Source organism: Mastigoproctus giganteus, chromosome 2 (genome assembly GCF_048544385.1).
Source record: "Mastigoproctus giganteus isolate SK-2022 chromosome 2, ASM4854438v1, whole genome shotgun sequence".
Taxonomy (NCBI): Eukaryota; Metazoa; Arthropoda; class Arachnida; order Uropygi; family Thelyphonidae; genus Mastigoproctus; species Mastigoproctus giganteus.
The window spans coordinates 143,726,813-143,752,220 of NC_143576.1; the positions used below are offsets into that span (position 1 = coordinate 143,726,813).

General features: G+C 34.6%; 1 protein-coding gene across 1 annotated transcript in view; it reads right to left on the minus strand.

The window, feature by feature from the left end:
• Window positions 1–7,349: 7,349 nt before the first annotated feature.
• LOC150089629 (nitric oxide-associated protein 1) overlaps window positions 7,350–25,408 on the minus strand; it is a 67,138-nt gene continuing 49,079 nt past the window's right edge. The window contains exons 6-7 of the mRNA XM_090390057.1: window positions 20,150–20,384; window positions 7,350–7,528 (exon numbers count right to left, since the gene is read on the minus strand). Coding sequence (XP_090246183.1) covers window positions 7,350–7,528; window positions 20,150–20,384 — 414 coding nt within the window. The remainder of the gene's footprint in view (window positions 7,529–20,149; window positions 20,385–25,408) is intronic.

Here is a 25,408-nt window from a genome sequence, read left to right on the forward strand (position 1 = left end):
ATATGACGAATAATTTAAAAGATATTTGTGTTTATAATATGTTTCAAATTGCCAAACTTCATAAATATAATTGCAAAAGAAAATATAGTAAATCCAACACATAAAAGCAACCGAGAACATCTGGGAGACTTCATAGATTTATCCAAAATGTGGGACACCGATCCTATAAATATTAGTAAAATACATAACACACTTTTCAGTATTAAATTTAGTGTACTCAAAGCACTAAACAGAAAAGCCAATGATTATGTCTTAGCATCTTCTCACCTTATGCACATTATACTAGACATTGTTAAATTCAGAATTAATATTTTGAATATTAACAAGCAACCAGAAAACTCTTTCCACGTCTTATATTTTCGAAATAAAATGATGGACAATTTGGATATACATAGAACTATTAATTTATGCAATGACTTGCCGCCTATTAATAACTTACATATTAATATCAGATTTAGATATTCAAAACCATTTGGTCTTAAAGCGTGTAACTATAAAATAATAGCTACAAACCTTCACAATATTAACATCGGACAGAATACATGTGTTTGCCACAAACCTTCATTTCATAGATACGTGGATCCTAACCATAACCACATTATAACCGGCAATTTAGATATAATCCCATATCCTGAACTTAGAGATATTTTATCATATGGTTTTAAATTTCGACCTAATCTACCTATTAATAAATCTACCTTTAAAAAAATTGTTATATCTAGATTTATCAAAATACTGCATAAGATCAGCATACAAATATAACATACCGGTTGAGGCATAACCACATGTGGTTATTTACAATGCTTAATATCATATCTAACAAATATAATCAATCGAAATTCATACAGGATAATCTATATAATGCCAAATTAATAAATAGGCAGCTCAAAGATATACATGAACATTTTGTAATCACTCCCGTTGACAAATCTGCTTGCAATTATGCAATTATATGTAAATCGTATTATATAGAAATTATTGAAAATGAACTACAGTCTAGCCATATATATAAACATATAACATCTTCCTCCAACATAATAATCAAAAAATTAATTGCATTGCATAAAAAATTAAAGTTAAAGTATCTAAATCTAAAATATCCGTTTATATATGACATACCTAAATTTCATAAATCACCTATTGCAGTTAGATTCATAACATCATGTAGAGATAGTTATGCTAGATTTCCAGGAAAAACATTAGAAAAGTTACTTAAAATTATATTAAATAACTTAAATAAAACTATTATAATAAATAATAACTTACCGATTATAAATGCAATAAAAAATAACAATATTCAACAAATACAAACATTTGATTTTAACAGTCTATTTACAAACATTAATCTTGAAAATTTAAAAGTATTTCTCCAGAAACTATATTTGGAAAATAAAAATGCTATAAAGGTTGATTTCACCTATTGGGATACTCTAATAAATTTATGAATCTTTAATAATTATGTATATGACGGAACATCATTATACTTGCAAGTAACTGGCACCCCTATGGAAAGTCCAGCATCAAGCATAATTGCAAACCTTTATCTATATTATACAGAAAGAGCATTCGAAGATAACCTACTTATATTCAGATACGTAGATGATCTATGTGTGTTTAATTGTCCACATTTTGTCCAGGATTACAGTAAATTATATCCAGAAGAACTTGTATTAGAAAACTAATAATTTTGATACTATAGCAAATTACCTGGATCTTCATATAGAAATATTCCATAATAATATAGACGTAAACGTATTTTTATTATTTTTTTTTTATGAAAACCCCAAACACGAAAGATATCAAAACCTATAGTACTTAGTACTGTGCATGGGTTGAAGGAGAAGTATGGGGGGAGGGGGATGCCGGAAACTTTGCTCTAGAGACTAAATGTAGTCGGCCTTACAAACTGGAGATCTAATATATCAAAATCGGTGCATGCTAATATCATTTTATCTCAATGTCTGAGGATTGCTTATATTTGCAAAAATAATAAAAACTGTTCAGCAAACATACTAGCATTGTACAACAAGTTGATTAATAATAATTTCCCTATCGCTTACCTGAAATACCACTTCAGGAAAGCGATAAGCATAAAAAAATTTGTTTTCTGAACACATTGGTTCAATATAATTGTCATATTTAGTGCCATGTATATATGTACAAAGGATACACTTTGCATTCTTGGTGTCTTACGGCGTAGAAAACTTGTACCCACTGGCTTCCAAATTACAGTGTATCACTTTTTTTTTTTACATAGTTAAATTCATTTAAGTTTATTTAATTTCACGCTGAGGTAACATGCAAATTCAGCTCAGGGTCCTACTATTGGAACGGGTTTGCGATCCCGGGCATACCCGAGCCACAACTTAATATCTTGTAATGTCTTTAACCTGTCCTACACTCTTTATTTTTATTTCTCTGAAATTATTAGGGCAATCCGAGGACGTAGGAGAAACTATTTCTTATCTATACCACTTCTTACTATCTGCATGTTTCTCTTTGCGTTAACTTAGATTTGATTAATTATTTATTTATATTTATTTTTACCGTATCCATCACATAGGGGGCACCACATATTATTTTGACGACTATTACATTATGTCCTGGATACAGTAAATATGTAGTATGTATTATATATTTAATCTTGTTTTGATCATCAAATTACGTTCTCTGTCGAGTCAACAATGATTAATATATGCTTACATTTATAATTTACTTATATTTTCTTACTTTTTAATTACTATATTTGATTTATATTTGGCCTATATTGGTTTATATTTGTTTAGATTTAAATTACTTAGCATATATTGATCATTACAGAAACAGAGAACCTCTTGTCGTTTTTTGCCTTCAGTGTGGGTGGTTGGAAACAGTTGAAGTCATCTGGATTGGGGGTAAAAATCGATTTTTTTTTTTTTTTTTTTTGCATTTTCTTAAATCCCTGAATGTATTATTTGATTGATTTACTTTTTCTATTATTTTCTATTATCTTTAATATTTTATTTATATACATATATATATATATACATGTGTGTGTGTGTGTGAGACATTGTATGGGGATTTTTGTTTCCTAATATTTCATTATTTGGTGTTTAAATAGGCATTTGATTTGTTTTAAATTGGCTTTGATTAATTTCATGGTATTTTTCTGACAATAAAATAGCAGTTTCTAAATCCTCAACTGGTCATTGAATGGAACACTTTGCCAATCAAAAAATTAATCTTCTGCTATCTCTTTTAGAGATTGAGATCTTTCATTTAACTGCATTATAATAGAATCAGTTATTGAAAATCAAATTTTTATTCCATTGATGTTTGACGATTCAGCATGCAGATCTGGCATTTTTTTGTTTCACCTTCCTTTTTTTTCAACTTGTACTATTTTCATTTTTTTGCAAATTTCCTCAATTTCAGTAAAAACATTATAAATTTTGTTATTTCTTAGATCTTTAAAATAATCTGCAAGTCCTTTAATAAATATCCTATTTTTTTCCCCCAGTGATATGTTAACTCTATCCTATGCAGTTGTTAATGATCAATGCCACAATGACTTGAACAGACTTCAAAGATGATCACAGAAGTTGCAGCTATGTTTTAATGCTGCTAAATGCAAGGTCCACAAATAAATTATACACTTTGTGCAGTTGAATTAAAAACAGTGGAGGAAAGGGATTTGGAAATTACAATATGGGCAGATATGAAGTTTTCTGAACAATGTAAACAGGCAGTCAGGAAGGCCCTTAGTGTCTTATCAATAATTTATCAAATGTTATCCAGCATAGATAGGGAGGCCATAATCCCAGTGTATCAAGCAATTGTAAGACCAAAATTGGATCAGTGTTCAAATATAGGCACTTCATCTTAAAAAAGACAAGAACTTCTTGAAATGGTCCAAAGAAGGGCAACACGAATAGTGAGGTTGGCAGGACAGTATGAGGAAATATTCTGATTATGTGGGCTAGAGCTTGGCAACTAGGCACCTCAGAGGTGAGGTTTATAAGGTTCTGAGAGGGATTAGTAAAATGAAGAGGGAATTCTCACTGTTGTAAAGAATTGTAAACTAGAGGTTTCTGTGTGAAAACACAAGCCCCTAGGCTGAGACTGGATGAACAACACAACCCACCCTGATACTACAAGAACACTCCCTAACCTACATAAATATAACCTTTACAGTTTGTATTCATCATATTGCATCACGCAGTTGGGGGGAACCCTGTAGCTGCATTACAATTAACACTACACACTATGTTCTAAAGAATGACAGAACTAGGGGTCATAATTTCAAATTACAGGGCTTGTTTAGCTTGAATTGTAGGAAGTTTTTTTTAGCCAGCAAGTCGTTGATAGTTGGAACAAACTACCATTGCTTGTAGTTGACACTGATAGTTTGAATAAATTCAAAGGTCAACTGGATACTTACCTGTGTGAGGAGGGAAGTATTCTTTTAAGTTGGGGTTTTTTTGTTTTTTTTTGCAGTGCAGCAAAAGCCTGTGCCTTCCTTGCATTATATGGCAAATACTATTACTATCTTCATGGAAAGTATGAAAACACTTTTTTTTCAACTTTGAGTAATTAGCTGAAAAAGAGTGACATCTAACTTCGGCAGAAAAGTTCATCTTTTACCATAGTTAATAAGTCAGAAAAAACATATTGATAAAGACCTAAAAATATATCACTAAAGGTGAATCATAGAATAATGCATACATGTTTCCTAGTGTTTAATGATTGATATACATTTCAACTTTGTATCTGTTCTTTATACTTTCATGGCCAGACTTTCCATATGGAAAGTCTGGCCATGAAAAAAAAGTCTGGCCCACCCTTGAAGATGAACTATGCATATGGGTTAAAATATGAAAATAGAGGTTTAATTTTGATAAATGATTTGGCGTACACCTGACTTCTAGAATAATATGTTTTCAATAACACGGTACTCAAGCTAGTTGACTGAGAAAATGAACTAGGAGTAATCATGCAGTCCGAAATGAGTTCTGATTAGTGTAGCAGACTGCTAGAAACAGCTCATGAAGTTGTCAATGATATACAGAAACAAAGTCAGCAAGGAAAAAGATGATTATCCCACTATATATAGCAATTTTTAGACGACATCTGGAATATTCACACAGGTTTGGAAATCTCATTTCCTAAAGGGAATACATCTGCTGGGAAGTATGCAGAGAAAAGCAACAAGATTAATTTTGAGCACAAAAGAATATTCTTACCACGAAAGACCAAGTATCTGTTAATTGCAGCATCTGGAAACTAGGCACATGCATGGGTACAAAACTGAAGCATGAGGGCTTTAAAAATGTGAAGTAGATGAAATACATTAGGAAAAGAGTATGATGGAATCATACTCTTTCTCTGACGCCCAAATAGGAACATATATTTAAATTGAAAAAGGAAAGATGTAGAATAGATTCTGACATAATGGATATAGCATGTATGTTTGGCAGTGCCAGTAATTTCCCACAAAACAGCACTTAGTGGCAGTGTAAAGATCCACGACTTTGCAAAGTCAGATCATCGCAATGTTGGGTATCATAAGTAATATGTCAATGTGTTGTGTTGTTCAGCTGGCCACTTAGTTACTGAGAGGCACAGCAAAAGAAGCAGACAGACATTTGATGGAGCTTACTCCTGGCAGAGTCATGGGAAAAGCCTGAATGAGGAGAGGAATTGAGACAGTGGAAGAAGGGCAAAGGTGAATGCAAAAGGGAGGGGCATAAAGAGAGGTCCCCAAGGTGAGTATGGTCTAGGAAAACCTACAGTAGGTGAAGTGCCCTCTAGAAGTGTTGGGAGGGGGAGTGAGAGAGTAAAAGTGCCTAAGCATAAAAAGTAGATAGACTTCCAGGTGGTCTTCTGATGTAGCAATATACTGAAGAGCATGACCTTTGTCACTGACAGGTTTCCTCTGCTGAAGGAACAAGGTTGGTGATGTTTTTCCCATGAGGGGGTCTCAGAAGCTCATCTGAGAGGTGGTGGGGTGAATATTCTGCCTGTGGGAGTCTCCGGGCCAGAAAATTCAACTACAAAGGCATGCGTTGGGTCACCTTGCAGAAAAAAGATTATTGGGGATTCAGCATTGGTATTTAATCATGCCTGGCATGCTGCTAGGCCAGCAAGTAGATACCCTACCCCATATTGGGTTAGCATGGGTGCAAGTCACCCACTTGACAGGTAGCTCACCTATTCATCCCACTCAAGGGTTCTAGCATTTTTCATATCCCACAAGGTCTCCTGATGAGGGAGCTGAATCTCTGGGGCCATTGTCTGTAATGTATCCCACCTGGAATGACCAGGCCAGCAAGAGTTGAAGTCATGTTGAAGTTTGCCAGACTGGAGGCTTCTATCCTTGGAGTTGATTGTGATTTATCTGGTTTCAGTACCTGGATATTCTTTAATTTCTAAAGAATTAGATTATTCTCAGATGTTTCACGGTACTTCCTGTACCACTTCTTGAGTGAACTCTTGCAATGCTATCCTTATGACACCATCAGCCTCATATAACAATGGTGATGTGATAAGAACAGCATTACAAGAGTTTACTGTAGAAGTGGTACTGGAAGTACCGCAAAACATCTGAGAACAATCTTTAATTCTTTAAGAAATAAAGGCAGGAGGAAAAAAACAAATGAATTTACGTCCTGCTGTTTGGAGCCACACTACAAATTATAATATAACCTACCTTTCTGGATTGTATGACTCTGCAAAGTACAAAAACGTTTACTAAGTTTGCAGTTAAGTTTTTCCATCTTATGACAGTTGTGATCACAATAACAAGATAATCTTATGCATATTGAAGTGCTCAATTATTCAACATTATGTATAGCCATTTGTTATACTCAAGGCTTTACAACAAGACAGGTTTACATAACAGATTTTAATCACTAAATAATTTTTACGAATTTTTGTGAATTCTGCATTTATGATCATAAAAAAAAGTTATTCTAGTATTACCAAAAGTTCACGTATGTATTGTATACAAAAAAGCATGTATTTCATGTTTTTATTATTTTAATTTGGTCATTTTGAGACTACCCTTCCAGTTATAAAACAAATATTTTACCCTGTTGGTTAGAGTTAAAAAAACAAACTAATTATTGCCTATGTTTAAGTGACCCTTTGACTATTATTTAATTCTAGAAATGATTCTTACTGCAAATTTAAAAATAGAGCAGTTGTATTTTTATTAATTATGCTTTAGAATAAGGTTATGCAAATATATATTTGTCACACTCAAATTTACAAAAAGGCAAATTTTTTAATAAACAAGGAAACTTTTCTGCCATAACTTTTTTAAACAGACTCAACAAATAAATGAACTTATGTTTTTAATATCTATTTAATTATTCAACAATGCTAGCTTTTTTATTTTCATATGTTGGTGCATTTTGAATTCTTTTGCCTCTCAAATTAACAGCATAACACAGTAGCGATGGTTCCCTAAAATAGCAACCTCTCCCTTCAGGAGTATAAGCTTTAATCACACAAGTTTTGTTCTGTTCTGCAGTAATAGATATCCAACCTAAATATGAAAAATGAAATTTAATTATTATAAATATAAAAGAATGCAAGTCTTAACATTTAGTATGTTGGTTTTGGGAAATTTTTCTGGGATGTGAGCAACTGTGGTCACAGTAAGTTCATATAGTTGCTGAGAGCACAGAAAATAAGATCCAAGTGCTCCACAACTACACAGTTATCAGGAAACAATTTTATTCAAAAATTTGGGTTACACATTCACTTTTCTATAGAATTACCGAGGACATTTAAGCATTTATTGCATCTAAGGAACAATTTTTGTATCCTCTAGTCACAAATGCAAAGTACTGCATATGGGTAGCAGTAACCCTAGAGAAATGTACAAACTATGCGGTGTTACACTCAGGGTTGTGGAGAATGAAAGAGACCTGGGGGTAATTGTGCAGTCAGATATGAAGTTTTCTGAACAGTGCAGATAGGCTGTCAGAGTAGGTCATGGGGTCTTGTCAATGACATACAGGAATTTTGCAAGCAGGGATAAGGAGGTGATTATCCCCTTGTATAAGGCAATGGTCAGGCCACACCTTGAGTACTGCATACAGGTCTGGAAGCCTCATTTTAGGAAGGATGTAAAGTTGCTAGAATAAGTACAGAGAAGGCCAACGAGACTGGTGAAGGGAACAGGCATGCTCTTATGAAAAAAGGCTTAAGTTCTGCAAATTGCAACTTCTGGAGAGACTAGAAACCTTGGATGGATTGAGCAGGCTTAATGCTGATGGGATTCTTCCTCTTGCTCAGATTACAAACCTGAGGGGGGGGGCATAAATTCAAACTGAGGAAAGACAGTTTTAGAATAGATGTGTGGAAGTTTGCCTTTAGCCAGCAGGTAGTAGGTAGTTGATTGCTGGAACAAACTTCCATCTGTTGTTGTGGAAGTTGATAGTGCTTAAATAAATTCAAGGAAGAACTAGACAAACATTTGGAATGAATGGATCAGTGAAATGGGAAGGGTTTTTTTGGCTAATGCTTTATAAGCTTGCCTTCTTGCATCATGTGCCTCTACTAATGCTAATGTCTACTGCCTAATCTTTTAATCAATTTGAAGTATTCTACTTTTAATATTTTGTCCAAGGTTAATATGATTCAGACAGAAATGGCAGTAGGCTACTCCAATGACTAGTGAGTTTGTTACTTGTATAACCTGTGGTATGTATTCATAGGTTGACGTAGTTGATAATCACAGCTCAACTGACAATTTATTTTTTGTTTGTTTCCAGTGTAAGGAGTTTATTGACTTCAAATTAAAACTTGGTACATTAATAGATAAATCTGAGTTACTGAAGAAATGGGTGCTAACACTGAAGGCAAATAAAACTGGGAACACTTTGGGACCTCAAATATTTTTGTGACCTGCAAGGTGATGCACCTGATTCAAGTCCCAGAACAGTCACATGTATGCTGCTCTAGTTTAACAGGATTTAGTTTTATTGAGAGATTGTAAGAGAAACAGGTAACATTTTTTGTAATAAGAACAGGTGGACCAGAAGCAGGATATCATCAGTTGTTGCTCCTGACAGGCACACGCCTGTCAGGAGCAACAACTGATGATATCACCAGCAGATTGCCAGATTTTAGGGGGGAGGGGAATAAAAGAGAGCATTATTATTCATTAGACTAATAATGCTCTCTTTATCAATATATTAGGCACATGAACTGATGATTTGTTCGATAAATATAGGTCCATGATGAAAAAACTGGCGCAAGTTACATCAGAACATTTATGTCTGGAATTCTGCCTAGGTATGATAGGAGAGACCATATGCTGAAAGTCTTGTGGATTAACTCAAAACTTGAGGAGCTCTGCGAGGCTTTGGAAGGAATTTTATATATATATATATATCAGTGTGAACCACACTTGTAATTAGAAAGAATTATTTGGAAAGCTGGGATACATTTTAACAAAGGAGGTACAACGATTTTTTCCAATATTAGCATTAGCTGAGGCATACAATGCAAGAAAGCAAGCTAATGCAGCATCAACCAAAAACACCCCTCCCATTTCACCCATCCATTCACTCCAAAGTGCCTGTCTAGCTTAGCCTTAAATTTATTTAAGCTATCAACCTCCACACAACAAGAGATGGAAGTCTCTTCCTGCAATCAACCACCCACTGGCTGAAGGCAAATTTCTGCACATTTATTCTACATACAACTGTCTTTCCTCAATAGTCGAACCATCTAAGTTAAGTGGACCAATCTGATTCATCCCTTTCCTTTTAGAGAAGGTTTTCTTTGGCAAACTGAAATGGAGTTAGAGGACTTAAAAATCAAGACATGGAGTGAAAAACTAGAATGCCTTAAAACTGAAATTGAGGATTTGGAGAGGCAAAAGGCTGCCCTCGCAATGCTACACAAATGGACGGTGATATATGAGTTGAAAAAGCAAGACCAAATTGTGTTTGATGCATCAAGCAGCTAACCGGACCTATGTATAAATTTGAAAATATTTGCGTTTGGACTTCTCTTAGTATTTGGTTCAATGTATTTCTGCGAGCAAATATTTTCGAACATGAACTATACGAAAAATAAATCAAAAAACCATCAACAATGGGAGTCTATCAGCATGTTTAAAGATGAAAATTACAGCATACTCACCTGATGTTGAGAGACTCGCTCAAGAAGTTCAGCAGCAAAAGTCACATTAATTCGTAACTAATTCAATATTTGTTACATTTTTTCAATATTAATAAATAATATTTCAAAATATATATATTTTTAATAAAACACTTTCCCACTATTCCATTTTTAATAAAACACTTTCCCACTATTCCATTTCTTAAAAAACTCCTTTTCCTCCCCCAGCTTGAGTTGAGGTGTGGCTCTTCAGATTCTCTCTCTTTTTTAATTAGATTAAAAATGGCTCTTCACTCAAAAAAGGTTGAAGATCCCTGTTCTAGAGTTTACATAAGTAAAGAACTCTTTGCTGTTTTCCTTTGCATCCTTTTCCAAGGATTTCTCGTAATCTTTCTTCGCCTGCCTAACCTCTTTTGTCACTTGATTACAGAATAGCTTATATCTACCATAGGCTTCTGTGTCGCCTGATAATTTATATGCATCCCATGCATTTTTCTTCTCTGCCACGAGCCTCATTAACTCACCTGACATCCATTTAGGCCTAAACCTTGAATAGTATTTCTTAGTTGGCATAAAACACCTAGTAGCCCAAGTCCAAGATTAAGCCCCTGATGGCTTCCCATTTAGAATTCACCATTGGTAACATCATCAGTTGATATCACTGTACAGAATTTACAAACTGTCTGAGATCACTGTAATCACTTTTACGAAAGCAAAAAACCCTTCCCTTTACCCTTGATGTTAATTACATCTTTTAAGTAAATCCCATATCAGAACACTGTGATCACTGTCACCCACTGGTTCCTTTATCTGCAAATTCTTAATGCATGAATAATCACTGCTGATAATCATATCAAGAGTATTACTCCCTCTGGTTGCCTCTTGAACATGTTGCTGTAGAAAACAGTCATCCAATAAATCCACAAAAGACTTGCTCGTGTGTGAGTGACCAATCCACAAGTTCCAGTCAATATCTGGAAAGTTAAAATCCCCCATTATAAGACATTCTGATTTACTAGCCCACTATTTCTCTGAGCAATTGTTCATTATACTCATCAGAGTCATTAGGCCTATAACACACATCTACTCTCGTTTTCCCTTTCCGAGTGCTTATGACACACCACACTGACTCAACATTGCATTGCCTACCAATGTCAATTGGATGCACTTCCTTGATTTTGTGTTTTTAAACGGCATAACCCCTCCTCCCTTCTTGTCCCGTCTATCCTTTCTGTACACATTGTACTCCCCAAATTCCAATTCTGCACTGCTTATTATTATTAGCCATATGGTGCAAGGAAGCCTAAGGCTTATGCTGCACCAGCCAAAAAAAAATTCCCCAGTTACAGAGAGAGAGAGAGAGAGAGAGAGAGAGAGAGAGAGAGAGAGAGAGAGAGAGAGAGAGAGAGAGAGAGAGAGAGAGAGAGAGAGGGAGAGAGAGAGAGAGGCAGAAGTAGAAAGGAATCACCAAGGAAGAGAAGAATCATTATATCCAGCTCAGGACCTTGGGTGTGCCAAGCCCATACTCACCAGATGTGAGCTGTTATATCTATCTGACACCTCGTCTCTGATATCCCAACAGTATCTGTCTTTGATGTCTTGACCAGCAACTTCAAACTCATCAAATTTATTAACTATACTTCTAGCATTAATGTACATGCAAGTATACATGCACCTGTTCCTACTATTAGTTACCCTAACACAGCCCATGTATTTACTTGTTCGACAATGATTCCCAGCAGTTCTGGAAATCCCGAGCACCTTGCTTTCCAGGCTGCTGCTCATCTAATAGAAGCAGTGCAAGAATCACTTTGGCCTCTGCCTGTGGCCACTGTTAATCTTTTAGTCTGTGAATCCCCAAAAGCTAGCAGTTTTCAGACCCACCTAACACTGCTTCGATAGCATCAGCAAATATTCTTACACCCTTTCTATTTAAGTGTACCCCATCTATATATATTTTATTACTATTTTTAATAAGTTTCCATACACTATATTTTATTTTTACTGTAATTTTAATAAAGTTTTATTTTATACTTTTACACTTCATTGATAGTGACAAGATTCATTTCAGTATGCTTATTCCCAATGCACAAGGCCTTTTTGCTAAACTAGATGATTATTATTTGCATCAGCATGTTAGAGAAAATACCAGGGAAAGAATAATCTAGACCTGATCATTACTCATGAACCAGATAATATCGTAGGGCTTGCAGTAGGAACCATTAACATGAGGAAGCGGTCATACAGTCCTTAGACGGAAGGTGACAAAAGAGGTTTCAATTTTTAAAGGTAAAGGCATGGGGTTTAATTTCACTTCAAGAAGTTATGCAGTCTCTGTCAATTAGATGAATACATTAGAATTGTGGGACATTTTTAAACCAATAGTCACAGATGCCATGAGTGCATATATAACATAAGAAAATATAACATGGTGAGGGTGCTGAGATGGGGCAAATAGAGAGCTGGTCAGTATAACACAGCAGCAAAAGATGCCTTGGAAAAGTTATAGAGTGATGAAAAGTAGTGAAACCTATAGAAAGTGCAGGCTGATATGTAACAGTATCACAGAAAAAGTTAGCAAAAGCTGAGTATTAGAAATCACTATCTAAGAGCAAACAAAGGGGAAAGGGAGTTTTTCACATATGTGACTACAAAGAAGAAAACAAATTAAACCAGATCCTTGCATAATGGGTGTGGAAAAGCTTTAGATAACTCAGCTGATGTTGCTAATAGATTGAACAAGCACTTTCATAGATACTTACAGACAAAAGACCCTTCATAGTGAGGAGAGGCTGTACAAGTGAGGCTGAGCAGTATGAAATTAGCAAAATATTGAAATTATGGATGGTTTTTTAATATAAAAACTTCTCAACCTAAAGGCAAGTAGAGGTTCCTGGAGATGATGGCATATACCCAGTAATTTTTGAATGGAAGGGAGGGAGAGAGCCATTGAACCATTAAAGTTAATTATGACGGCATGATTGGACTCAGGAGAGATTCCTTTCAAGTTAGAGAAGTGCCAATGTATCCCCAATACATAAAGGCAGCTCTAAGAGTGAAGTAGGTAACTACAAACCAGTCTATCTGACTTCAGTGAAAGGAGGAAAATCGGAAAATCATGGAGACAATGACAAAGAGTCTTTTAGTTAGAAATGGAATATTGAAAAATACATAACAGAGCTTAAGGGAAAATCATGTTTAGCTAGCCTGGTTAGCTATTTTGATACAGTTACACATGAGCAGTTATTATATAAGCTTGAATGTGTTACAGTTACACATGAGAAGTTATTATATAAGCTTGAATGTGTTGGGATACAGGCAGATTCTAAGATGGACTGTATGGGGGCTTTGATTAATGGCTACATTTCAGATGGCTCGTCTAACATTAGAAATGGGGGTTCCCTAAGTAGTGATTCTGGGATCATCATTATTTCTGATTTTCATAAATGACATTAACCAAGGGATATAAAGGGTATGATGTCAAAATTTGCAAATGATGTGAAGATTGAGAGAGTGGTTAATGATCAATGCAAAACAGCACTCCTTCAGGATGACATGGATAGGCTTAAAGGAAAAGTAGCAGCTGTGTTTTAATGCAGCAAAATGCAAGTTCTTACATTTGAGGATTAGTGACTCCAAAATAGTTATATACTTGGTAGAGTCGAATTAAAAAGAGTAGAAGAATAAATGTATTTGGGAATTATATGTCAGACATGAAGATGCAAAGAATGTCCACAGTGCCCTATTGGCCATAATCCCACTGTATATGACACTTGTAGGACTGCACCTAAAAAAAAGATATTGAGCTTCTTGCAAGGGGTCCCAAGACAGGCAATGTGCTTGGTTTTGTTTGTTTGTTATTTGGTTTTTAGGAGGCCATACTGCTCTGGGGATATGTGGTAGTCATTCCCTGACCTTTCCGCATCCTCCATATTTGGTGGGCACAGGCTCAAACCCCTGTCTAATCAAGAAGCGTGTGCTATGCACTGCTGCTCCTGCCCACCTGGCCAACCTGCTTTGTGGGATCTGCAAAAGGGTGCCCATATTGGGAAAGATTTTGAATATGTTGACTACAGAGCTTGACAGCAAGATATCTTAGGGGTTACCTGACTGAAGTTCACAAGGTTCTGAGTGGGATAATAAAATAAATGAAGGCAAAAAGTTAACTTTTATAAATCATTCCAGAACTAGGGACCATAAATTCAAATTACGGGAAAAGAGATTTAGACTGGATTGCAGGAAGTTTTCTTTTAGCCAGCAATTTGTTATACACTGGAATTAGTTACTTCCATGGATAGCACTGAGGCTGACAGCTTGGGGAAATTCAAAGATCAGTTGGATAGGTTTAAAAGACAGCACATGAGGAGGGAAACATATGAGTTGTCTATTTTCCTTTTTTATATATTTTTTTATTTACTTAGTTATTAAATAGCTGTTTTGCTAGCTAGTGAAACAGAAAACAGCAGCAAGCATTATTTTTCTCATCGAAACTGCTTCAGTTTAATCATTCTAGAGTGAGCCATTATGCTTACACTGTAGTGACCAACCATCTGTTATTTACTCTCTGAGATGTGATGGATAATCCAGGTCCCATCTCCAGCCACTATTCTGTCTAACCAAGAATGATCCTATGTGTAATGCTGCAGATACATTAATATACTTGCCACTCATTTTTCTTTGTGAATATTGGTTAACAGTTTCAGTATCTATCTGGCACACAATTCACAGTAGTTCAGATGCTGTTTCACAATTTGATTCAACAATTACAGTGAGATATTAGGGAAACTGTTAGGAAGACTGGAAACTGCCTCTTGTCCTCGACTCTATCGTGAACTTTCTGAATTAGCCTGTCATCAATAACAGATGGTCTTCCACTCCTTTTTTTCATGGAGACACCATTCTATGATAAAAAAAAGGAGTATGGAAGGCCAACCATCTGTTATTGATCTGTATGGAGTTTCCTGTAACCTTGTAGCACCCCTTTAAGAAGCATCAGGCACTAACATGCTGTGACATCCCATATGAGAATCATTATATTAGAGTTACTAAATGTGTTCTCCATGACAGTATGGTGGATTCACCACTTGTCACTCATTTGAAAAGGTCAAAGTTCAAATTTAACTGGGGACACTGGAAGAATTCTTAAAAGCTTTTTTCAATTGGAGCTGTAGTTACCTGAACCCAGGTGGTGGTTGGAGGGTTCCCCCCTTGCTGTATGTGTTGGGTCTTTACTTTCTTGACGTGTCTCACGTGTTCATGGGCTGATTCACATGTGAAGCATGCTAAAAAACTCAAAACAAATCAAGGGGAAAATTCCCAATTCCATCACGTGGATTTAGCTAACTAGAGCTCCCAATTGAAGAAGAGTTTCAAGAATTCTTCTAAACCTGAACTCTGACCTTTTAAAATTAGAGACAAGTTGTGAAGCCACCATATTCTGACAAAGAACACATTTAGTAACCTTAATATAATGATTCTCAACTGGGGTACCACAGCATGTTAGCAAAATATTGCTTCATAAAGGGGTGCCATAAGATTACAAGTAACTCCATACAGATCAACTGTAATAAAATTTTTAAAATTTAAATTATCTGTTTATACTCTGAGACAATCATAAAAGGTTAGATAAATATATAATCATAAAAGGTTAGATAAATATATAAGACAAATACACAGAATGCTAACCACTCAGCTATGGTAGCATTCTGCAAATTAAAAGCCAATAGATATCAAAGTTTCACTTTCATTATTTTAGAAAAATTTAAATTATATTATGTATGGATGATACAAAAGACAATTTTTACTCTATGAATATTTGAACACACCCTAGATGCATATTAATTACCAATCAAATTTAATGAAATTATTAATTTTTAATCAGCTGCAATAAAATCTCAAATTTTTATTAATATTAGATGTCTCAATATCCTTTCTAACAGTTAATATTAAAAAAAAAAAAAAAAAAAAACCACTATGTATACCTTTTTAGGATTTCACTTATTTTCTTTCACTTGCATAAATCAATGACCGGTTCCAATAATACAAGGTATGCCACAAAATTAATGAGACTGATTTTATAAAACATGACGTGGCAGCACTGCTTACATATACTGCATATCACAAGTAGGTTGAACACCCATACACAATGAGAGTAATTGCATCTCACTGCATACCATGTGTTTCTCGACTGCAACACAAAAAATGGAGTGGAAGAATATTGAGCAACATAACAGCATCAAACTCAATGAAAGTTTTTTTTTTTTTTTTTATGTGAACCCCAAACACGAGAGGTATTAGAACCTATAGTACTTAGTACCATGCTTGGGTTAAGTGCGACAGAGAGGTAAGAAAAGTTAAAAACAGTTTATGGAGACCAAGTTTTCCAATGGCACAAGGCCTTTTGGAAGGATGTATAGCCATGAAATGAAAATAAAACACACACACACAGAGACCTGCAACAACAGAAGAGAATGTGGAGAGAGTAAGAGCTCTGATTGTGTTTGACTGATGGTTGACCATGAGACTGATAGCAAGTAAGCTGAACATGCCACCAAGCAGTCTATGATACTGTAATAGAACATTTGGGCAAAAATGGTGCCAAAAAATCTCACTGAAGAGTAGAAGTAAAATTGGAAAAATACCTGCCTTGACCTTCTTGATTAAAACCGAGCCAGAGTTCCTTCGGTGAGTGATAGCCAGAGTTCCTTCGGTGAGTGATAACAGGCAAAGAAACATGGATATTTAAGCACAACTCAGAAACAAAAAGGCAGAGTGCAGAATTGCACATTACAAATTCACCACATCTGAAGAAAGAAAACAAAAGAGCAAATCCAGAATCCAATCTATATTCATCTGTTTTTTTGATTGCTGTGGAATGGTGCCCAAACAGATCAAGTCTCAAGGTTAAACTGTCAACCAAACTTTCCACAAAGAAGTTCTTGAACAGCTATCTAAAAGGGTTCTGTGTGGTTGACCTGAAAAGACTAAAAAGTGGATTTTGCATCACAACAATGCACCCTACCACTATTCAATGTCTGTTACAGAGAATTTGACTTCCAAAAACATTTCAGTGCTCCAGCAGCCGCTCTATTACCTGGATCTGTCACTATGAGAATTTTTTATTTTTACAAATATCAAAAAAAAGAAAGAGCCTGAAAGGACATCATTTTGGGAAGATTGACAACACCCAGAGCAACGTAACCGATGCACTGAAGGAACTGGCAGAAAAAGAAGACTTCTACACTGCTTCCAGTGATGGAAGGATCAAATCGAGGCAATATGTAGCTGCCCAAGGAAGCTACTTTGAACCTACTATTCAGCTGTAGAATGTGTCACAATAAAATTTTTTTATAAAATCAGTCTCGTTAATTTTGTGACAGATTTTGTATATCTATAATAAGGCTTATTCATTTTTTACAGAACAGGCAGAAAATAAACAAGGTTTATGTATGGCATTACCACATTCATCACTTCCTTATGCAAATATGTAGCATTGAGTTTTTAATCCAATTGGAGACGGAACCATCCTACTTTTAGAACTTTCTACAGAATCAATTTCTGCAGTCAAAACTTTGAATAACTTGTCCTCATATTCCATAAATTTGACGAAGGATACCGTGGCAATAATGAGTGTAGCTTCCTTTCCTTCAGGGAATGCCTGTAAGGACATGAAGAGTGCATGTCTAAATCTCGGGCAATGAGGGCAGTGATACAAGATATCGGGCCAATCTTTGTCATCTCCACAGGAGCCGGGGAGAACATTCTGAAAGTCCTGGCTGCTGCAGTTTGTAATTCATTGAGCTAATGGCATTTGATTATAAATGTGGTATAAACATTGACAAACTAGACCTTGGAGATAAATCTGTTCATGAATTGTCCTTTGGGTGACATGTACAATCTGCTACTAAATATTGAGAACTAGATCCCAGACTCGAGCCTTTTTCCTTTTTGGGGTCTGTCAGAGTGGACTTCAGTGCCTAAGAAGGCAGAAGATACATTCTTTTGAATCACATAGCTAAGGCCTGCAAATATGACAAAGTAAAGTGCAGCCATTATCAAGCCACTGCAGGAAACAATTCATGTTGAGGGAAATGGACCATAATCTGCCACGCTGGTCCAGTGCGGGTTGGCAGATCGACCGTATTCAGCAGTCAGGGGCTTGAACCCCGGTCTACTCAAAGAGCGTGTGCTACTGCACTCCCGCTCCTGCCCACTCGGCTACGGAGGCCTAAGATTATGTGGTAATTTTCCAGTGAAAAAGACATAGCTGGTGTAAAAATGTCTATATCCAAAACACAAATATTTTAATTCTGTGTGTGTGTGTGTGTGTGTGTGTGTGTGTGTGTGTGTGTGTGTGTGTGTGTGTGTGTGTGTGTGTGTGTGTGTGTGTGTGTGTGTGTGTGTGTGTTTAAAGACTATTATGAAAGGAAGGCTTCTTTCTTAAAGTCATCACCACAGCCTGATAAGTTAAGACAGCTTACTGCTCGAACACAATAAATATTTCCTCATATTCTTAATTCTTAAATATGCTTCACTAAGCATGCTCAAAATGAATCCTCCTTAAACTGTAGTTCTACCTGTAATGGACAAGCACAACTACAAGTAAGCAATGGCTATACATTATACTCTCAAAGCCAACCATCAACCATTTATGACTTTAAAGGTGGCTGGAAACACTTCTGGAAATACAGACAATTTATGGTAGTACAGAGCTGATAATTTACTTATTCCACAATGCAAATGCAACAATCAGGAAGTGAGCAAAAACTGACCCAGTATTCAAGAGCTCTTTCCACAGGATTCTGGTTAGGATGTCATGCCGGCTAGCCAAATTCTGCAATTGTCCTAGTGTAGGAACACACTACAACTAACTGCCCAAAAATCCACACTATAATGATTCCTTCATTTTTAGAATGACCCTTCAGTAAGTGGCATCCTTCGGGAATTTTCTAAGTCCACAATCATTTGAACTAATTCTGTGCAGCATGACTCATTACTTAGGCTCATTTTCCATAATTCTGAATTATAAGAACGATAAATAACTACCGCTCTGAATGATGTATAGCAACAACTACCATTCTTCTTTGGCAAGAACAGTGGACACATCACTCCAAGCAAAGGCTACAGTAGTGGGAAGTACTCACAGAACTTACCCCACAAGAGATAAATGCTGCAACCAATGCTGGCTGCTACTTATATCTTTGGCAGTGCCATAATGCTTATAGAGGTACTTGAGCATCTCTAGAATTCTTAATTTGAATATGATTGATTGGGTGGGGGAGAAAATACCTTTCAGAATATGGTTTGTCTGAACACCTTTGAACTCACAGGTATAAGTTCTACTCCTTTGAGCCTACTCTCAAAAATATTCTAATGCATTATGTTGGTATGCTAACTGCAGTATTTGAGAATTATTTTTAATAATTCTCAAAGGATAAACATTTCCATTATAGCTATTGACCAGTAAACAGGCACTAAGTGTAATCTTGTAAGGTTAATTATATGAACATCAAAATTTAGCAAACTTAAATTCTGTAAATTTCTATAACTCTTTGAAATAAAGATAAACCTTACAGGTCAGTCACACACTGTATGAATTGATTTGTCCTGTTCAGAATAATAAAAGAGAAGATACTGGCTGTATGGAAGATAAACTCTAGCTAGAGCTTATCTAGATTGGGTGACAAGTCCTTAATTGCCGAAGATAGGATTAATCAATTTTCACAATATGACTTTGAAAGGTTCATCTTTAAATAAATAAATTTCTTTTTATTCCCGATATGACTGAGGCCAGTCATTATTGGGTATAAATAAATTTTTTGGCACCACACTTCACAATGGGCTGAATGGGCTTGAACCCAGAACCTCCTTAGTTGCAAGAGGAATAATAGTGGCATAACTAGGTATTTTAACCCCCCCCTCCCCGACTTCAATTGTACATAAAATAATCAGAATAGGCACCTTAGAGAGGTGCTCAAACTTGCATAATTCTAGTTCTGGTACTAAGTAAATACACAAAACAAGGTTTTACCTGCTGAAGAGAGTATAATATCAGCACAGCTGGTCCTTCTATCAATTCCAGTTACGTTTACTTCTTTGGGCACAAGTCTTGGAAAATCTTTCAATCGTTCTTTATTTCCATAAGGCACAGCTAAAAGAATAGTACCTAAATTCAGTTCATAAAACAAATCAGCCTTATCACTATAAACTATATGAACTGGAAGATGCTTGGAGGCAAAGACAGTGGTATGAATAAAAGAAGATCCCTAGGGGGGAAAAAAAGCTGGAGTTATATTTCAGTTGCTTTTACTGAACTTGCATATAGTAGCAATGTGTATAACAGTCATTAATAGTAGTCCCTAGATCACTAACCAATGTTTAACAAAAATTTATCCTTGCTTTTGCAAACAGTAAACAAGAGAGGCTGTTTAAAAGTAAGGAAAATTAATTCAACACATCTTGCTCTATAAAAATAATTGGTTTTATTTTTTCATATTATCTAATGTTACAACGACCAATTTAACATATGCTACAAGACAATAGTCACTTGATGGCAGTGAGTAATTAGAAACTACATACTTAATCTTGACTAATCATCTCACCACATTTCTTATTTCATCCCCGAACAACAGTACATGTTTATTTTATGTTTGGATATTCTATAATCTTCACATTATCTGTAAATTATAATAATAATTATATTTCTTTTTATAGAATATATAAATATCCTACAAAAAGAAATACAATTATTTGTTTATTGATGCAGAAGCAGAGTGAAAGAGAAGACATGAATGACACAGATCACAAGAAAATGTTTAATACATGTATTTAAAAGCAAAAAAAAGTTGAGAAACCACATTACTTAAATTATGTGAAGAATGATTCAATTAAAATGCATACCAATCTGTTTACATAAACTTGAAACCCTAATTCAGATGTTTTGGATGTGCACACCAACTTAACTGTTAATAAAAGATGAACTACATCAATTATTACATTAGTAAATGCAGCTTGATCTCGACCAGTCACGTGGCCTCAGCTCTTATCTTATACTTGAAAACAGATATCACTCGCCAACAATAGTACATGTTTATTATTGAGTATTCTTTTATAACTAAATCATGTGCACAGTGTTGGGAAGCACAGGAGAGGAATTTCATCGAGTAGAAGTATCAAATAACTGGACAATAATATTCTGAGGACAATGAGAAAGTTAGAGCTCTGAGCTAATCATGTTAACATGCATGAAGTGAATGGAACAGATGGACAGAAAAGAGTGCATTACTGAGAGCAGTTTAAAGACTTGATCCAAAGCAGGTAGACAATAAAGTGGGTTTCTTTGGTAAGGAGTATGGCTTTGCCTTTTGGTACATCAGTAATCTTCCAAACTGCAGGATAAGAAGTGCTAACAATTCTCACATCTTCTGCAAGGACCCTTTGCACACTATGCAAATTTAGAGTTTGGTGTGCAATATATTGTCAGAGAATCACAGCAATATTCTTCATTGAGACAGTGAATGCAAAAGTGTACCAAGAGTACATTATGCAATTTATCACACAGCTGGACATGAGCAACCAATACTGTGAGCTCAAACGTTTTTTGTAAGGGGCCATAGCTTAAACAGGGGACACCACAATGATTTTGTGAAGGGAATTCTATGGGGAAGAGATCATTTCTAAAAGACTGGCTGCCACAATCTCTAGATTTTTCTTTGTATAACAGAGGATATACAAAAACAATTCTTAACAACCCAAGGCCAAATCAAGACCAACATCCTAAACTGAATTTCTGAAAATACTGTTTAAAGTACTTTCTTGAAACACCCACATGATCATGTGTGTCATGGTAAATGTAGTAGATATTTTGATGTGCATGTTGTAACTATTTTATTATTATAATTATTAACAAAATGGTGCAAGGAAGCCTGAAGCTTATGCTGCACCAGCCAAAAAAAAAAAAAATTCTGAGTTACCTGAGAGAGAGAGAGAGAAATCATAAGTAGAAGGGAATCATCAAGAAAGAGAAAAATTTGTACAAGGAGAAGTTATATAAGAAAGCTACATAAAGTATAGCATTTGTGTAGTGTTTATAATCAAAGTTTTAATCAGTTTTAAAAAATAAAACAATTAAAAAGATTTTAATGACAAACATTTTCATCTTTTTCAATAATCTTGAGAATATCAGATTGTACAATTTTTCAACTTGACATTAATGTTCATTATAATCTAATCACACATCATATAACTCAGGGGCTTTTTTGGCTAGAAGCCAAAACAGATAAAATACTGAAGGTCACAGGCTGCATAGGTTCTTGAAAGCAGTAGGTCACAGTTAACATTTTTCAAAATGGATTTAATTTCTGTTGGTCAATGTTTATATTGGTCATGGGGACTTTGCTTACAATATATTGTTTAGCAATGCAGATATATAAAAGAAAAGCTGAAACTGGAAATATCTTCCCATGGCCTCATTTAAAAATAGGAAATTCATATGAAAGAGCTGTTAATGTGCAACAGTTTTGAGATTATCATCATTTCCTTTTCGAACTGCAAACCAACAACCTTCTGGGGACAGGAATATATATCCCCCCATGCCTTTTGTTTAAAAATCAGAAAAGTGAATAAATCTTTAATGTGCATCATATTTGAAATTATAATGTTATCAATGTTTTAAGCAAATTTGTTTGTGTTTACATCTGTGTCACTAAACCATACATATATATCATTTGGGAAAATGCAAAATCCCACAGTCTTTATATTTACTAGATAGGAACTAACAGTGGACTTCCATAAACTAGTTGCAGCACCATTTGTGTCAACCAGCACAAATATTCATTGCTTTGGAATATGCAGTAAATAAATACTGCATATTCCAAACAGTATTTAAATAGCCCGTTCAGAATTATATTATTACATGTTATAGTTTTAAAGCTGAAAAAAGGCTAATTTGTTAATAAAGGATGATAGGAAAAAAATATATTTATTAGAGCACTAAAATTTTGAATATTTAAAGGCATATTGCGAATATTTAACATTGTAATTTTTTGTGAGGCTTAGTAAATTCCCTTCTGCCTATTGTAAAAAAGTATTAAATATAGTGATGCATATTTTGTGATTCTGAAAACTTGAAACTTTATAAATTTACATTACGCAATTTTCTGAGTTATTTTATAGTAAAATTTCTCATATTAAATTTTATTATTACAGTTCTTTGTCCTAATGTAAAAACGGGAGAGAAATGTTTTCTTTAATAATCCAGAATGGAATATTTCATAAAATGATTTTTAAGATGAGAAATATTAAATAAAAATCTTTTAAATAATTCATATTAAATTATTCAAACAAATACAGAATAACCTTAACCTTAAAAATAACCTTATTTTTGGTACACATGTGTACCAAAAACAAGGTTAGTAACTCAGAGTTATTGTATTCTCTATCTCAAACTTCTTATCTGATGTGGTCCCAGAATATAAACAGAATATTTATTTATATTTCAGGCTAGCACTTCAGACGTATGAAAATTTCACATTGCAAAATATGAATAATATATATCAGGGGTGGCCAACTTAATTTGTGACGCGATCTACTTTTTTTCTTCAAAATGTGCCGCAATCTACCATCTCAAGAATTTCATTGCACATGGTTAAAAAAGTTAATCAACGCATATTGAAAAACGTTGTCTTTAAATTTAAATAAAATTCAGAATTCTTATTTTAAATTCATACGTATTTAAATTTTTAATTTACGCATGCGAAATTTGTGTCTTCATGTCATCTGCTAAGCTTTCAAAATCGGGAATATACTGTGATAAGGCGAACAGTAAAGAACCTTCTGTATGCAAGTCCGTAAGAATAGAGCAATTCTCCTTTTTTTTTTTTTTTTAAATATGAAAAGGCCGATTCACATAGATATGTGGAACCAAAACAGGAATTTAAAAGTTCACAGAATTTTTTTAAATTTGGATACTTTTCTCGGCAAACATATTTCCAAAATGTCTTTTTCTGATGATCTGGCTTTTAGGAAGATATCGTTTCGCAATGTAATAATTTCATTTTCAAGTAATATTTTCTCCATTTAAAAAATATCGAGCGATTTTTTTCTTCAATTTGTTTTGTATCTCAGTCGACATTAAATGGATAAGAAATATATTGAACGATGTCTTCAATTGTTTCAAAGTCATCCACAAGTTCCTCAATTTTAGAAACATATTTCTTACTATTAAATTCAAAAACAGAATATTTTTGCAAATAAACTTGCATATTTGCAAAATGATCGATATTTTTTCTTTGAGATCCTTAGCCATTGCTAAAAATTGATATTTACATGCAGAAATATTACTAATCATGCCACCCACATTTTTATTTTTTCCTTGTAATTCCAAATTCAGATCACTTAATTTACTGGTAAAATCTGCCAAAAAAGCCAGACCACACAACCACTCTGTATCTTGTAGCTGCTGATAATCATCTCCTTCCCTTTGATTAACAATTTTTTTTTTTAATTTCATTCAGCAAATTTCGAAATATCTGTAGAAACTTACTCCGACTCAACCACCTCACATTTGTGTGTAATATCAAATCTGGTTAATTTTCATTGAGTTGCACTTTGAAAAGTCTCCTTTGAAGAGACTGTCCTCTGATGGAATTCATGATTTTGAAAGCTATGTCCATAACGCTTTTGTTGGTTAACAAAATTTAATCTTTTGCTGGCTAACTAACACTTGGTGGATGATACAGTGGTAACTCAAAAAAATATGGGAATTCACTATCCTTTTGTACAATGCGATGAATCTGTTAAGATGCTCTGTCATCGCTTTGGCTTCATCTGTTGTTATTGATACAAGCTTAAATAGCGGTAATTTAATTTTTTCAATAAAATTTTTGAATGCGTTAAATATATCAAGACCTCTAGTTCTTTCTTTTAATGAAACCCTACCCAGCAGTTCTTCTCTAGTGGCAGAATCATCAAAAACCATTCGAATAAAACCGAGCTGTGTCACTGATATCTGTAGATTCATCCAGTTGTAAAGAAAAGGACACACTACTAGCAATATGAGCATTGCTCACATCTTCACTCATTTTTTTGCTGCTTCGCATCACAGTATTTCAAGATAATTGAAGATCTTGAAGAGCACTTTTAATTTCATTTTTGTTCTTAAAATTTTCAAAAAGAGAATCTGTTATTTCTAAAACTGCATCTTTGATGAATTGACCATCAGAAAATAGTTTGCATTTTTTTGCAAGGAGATGACTCACTTTAAATTGTAAATTAGGTGTCATGAAGAAAT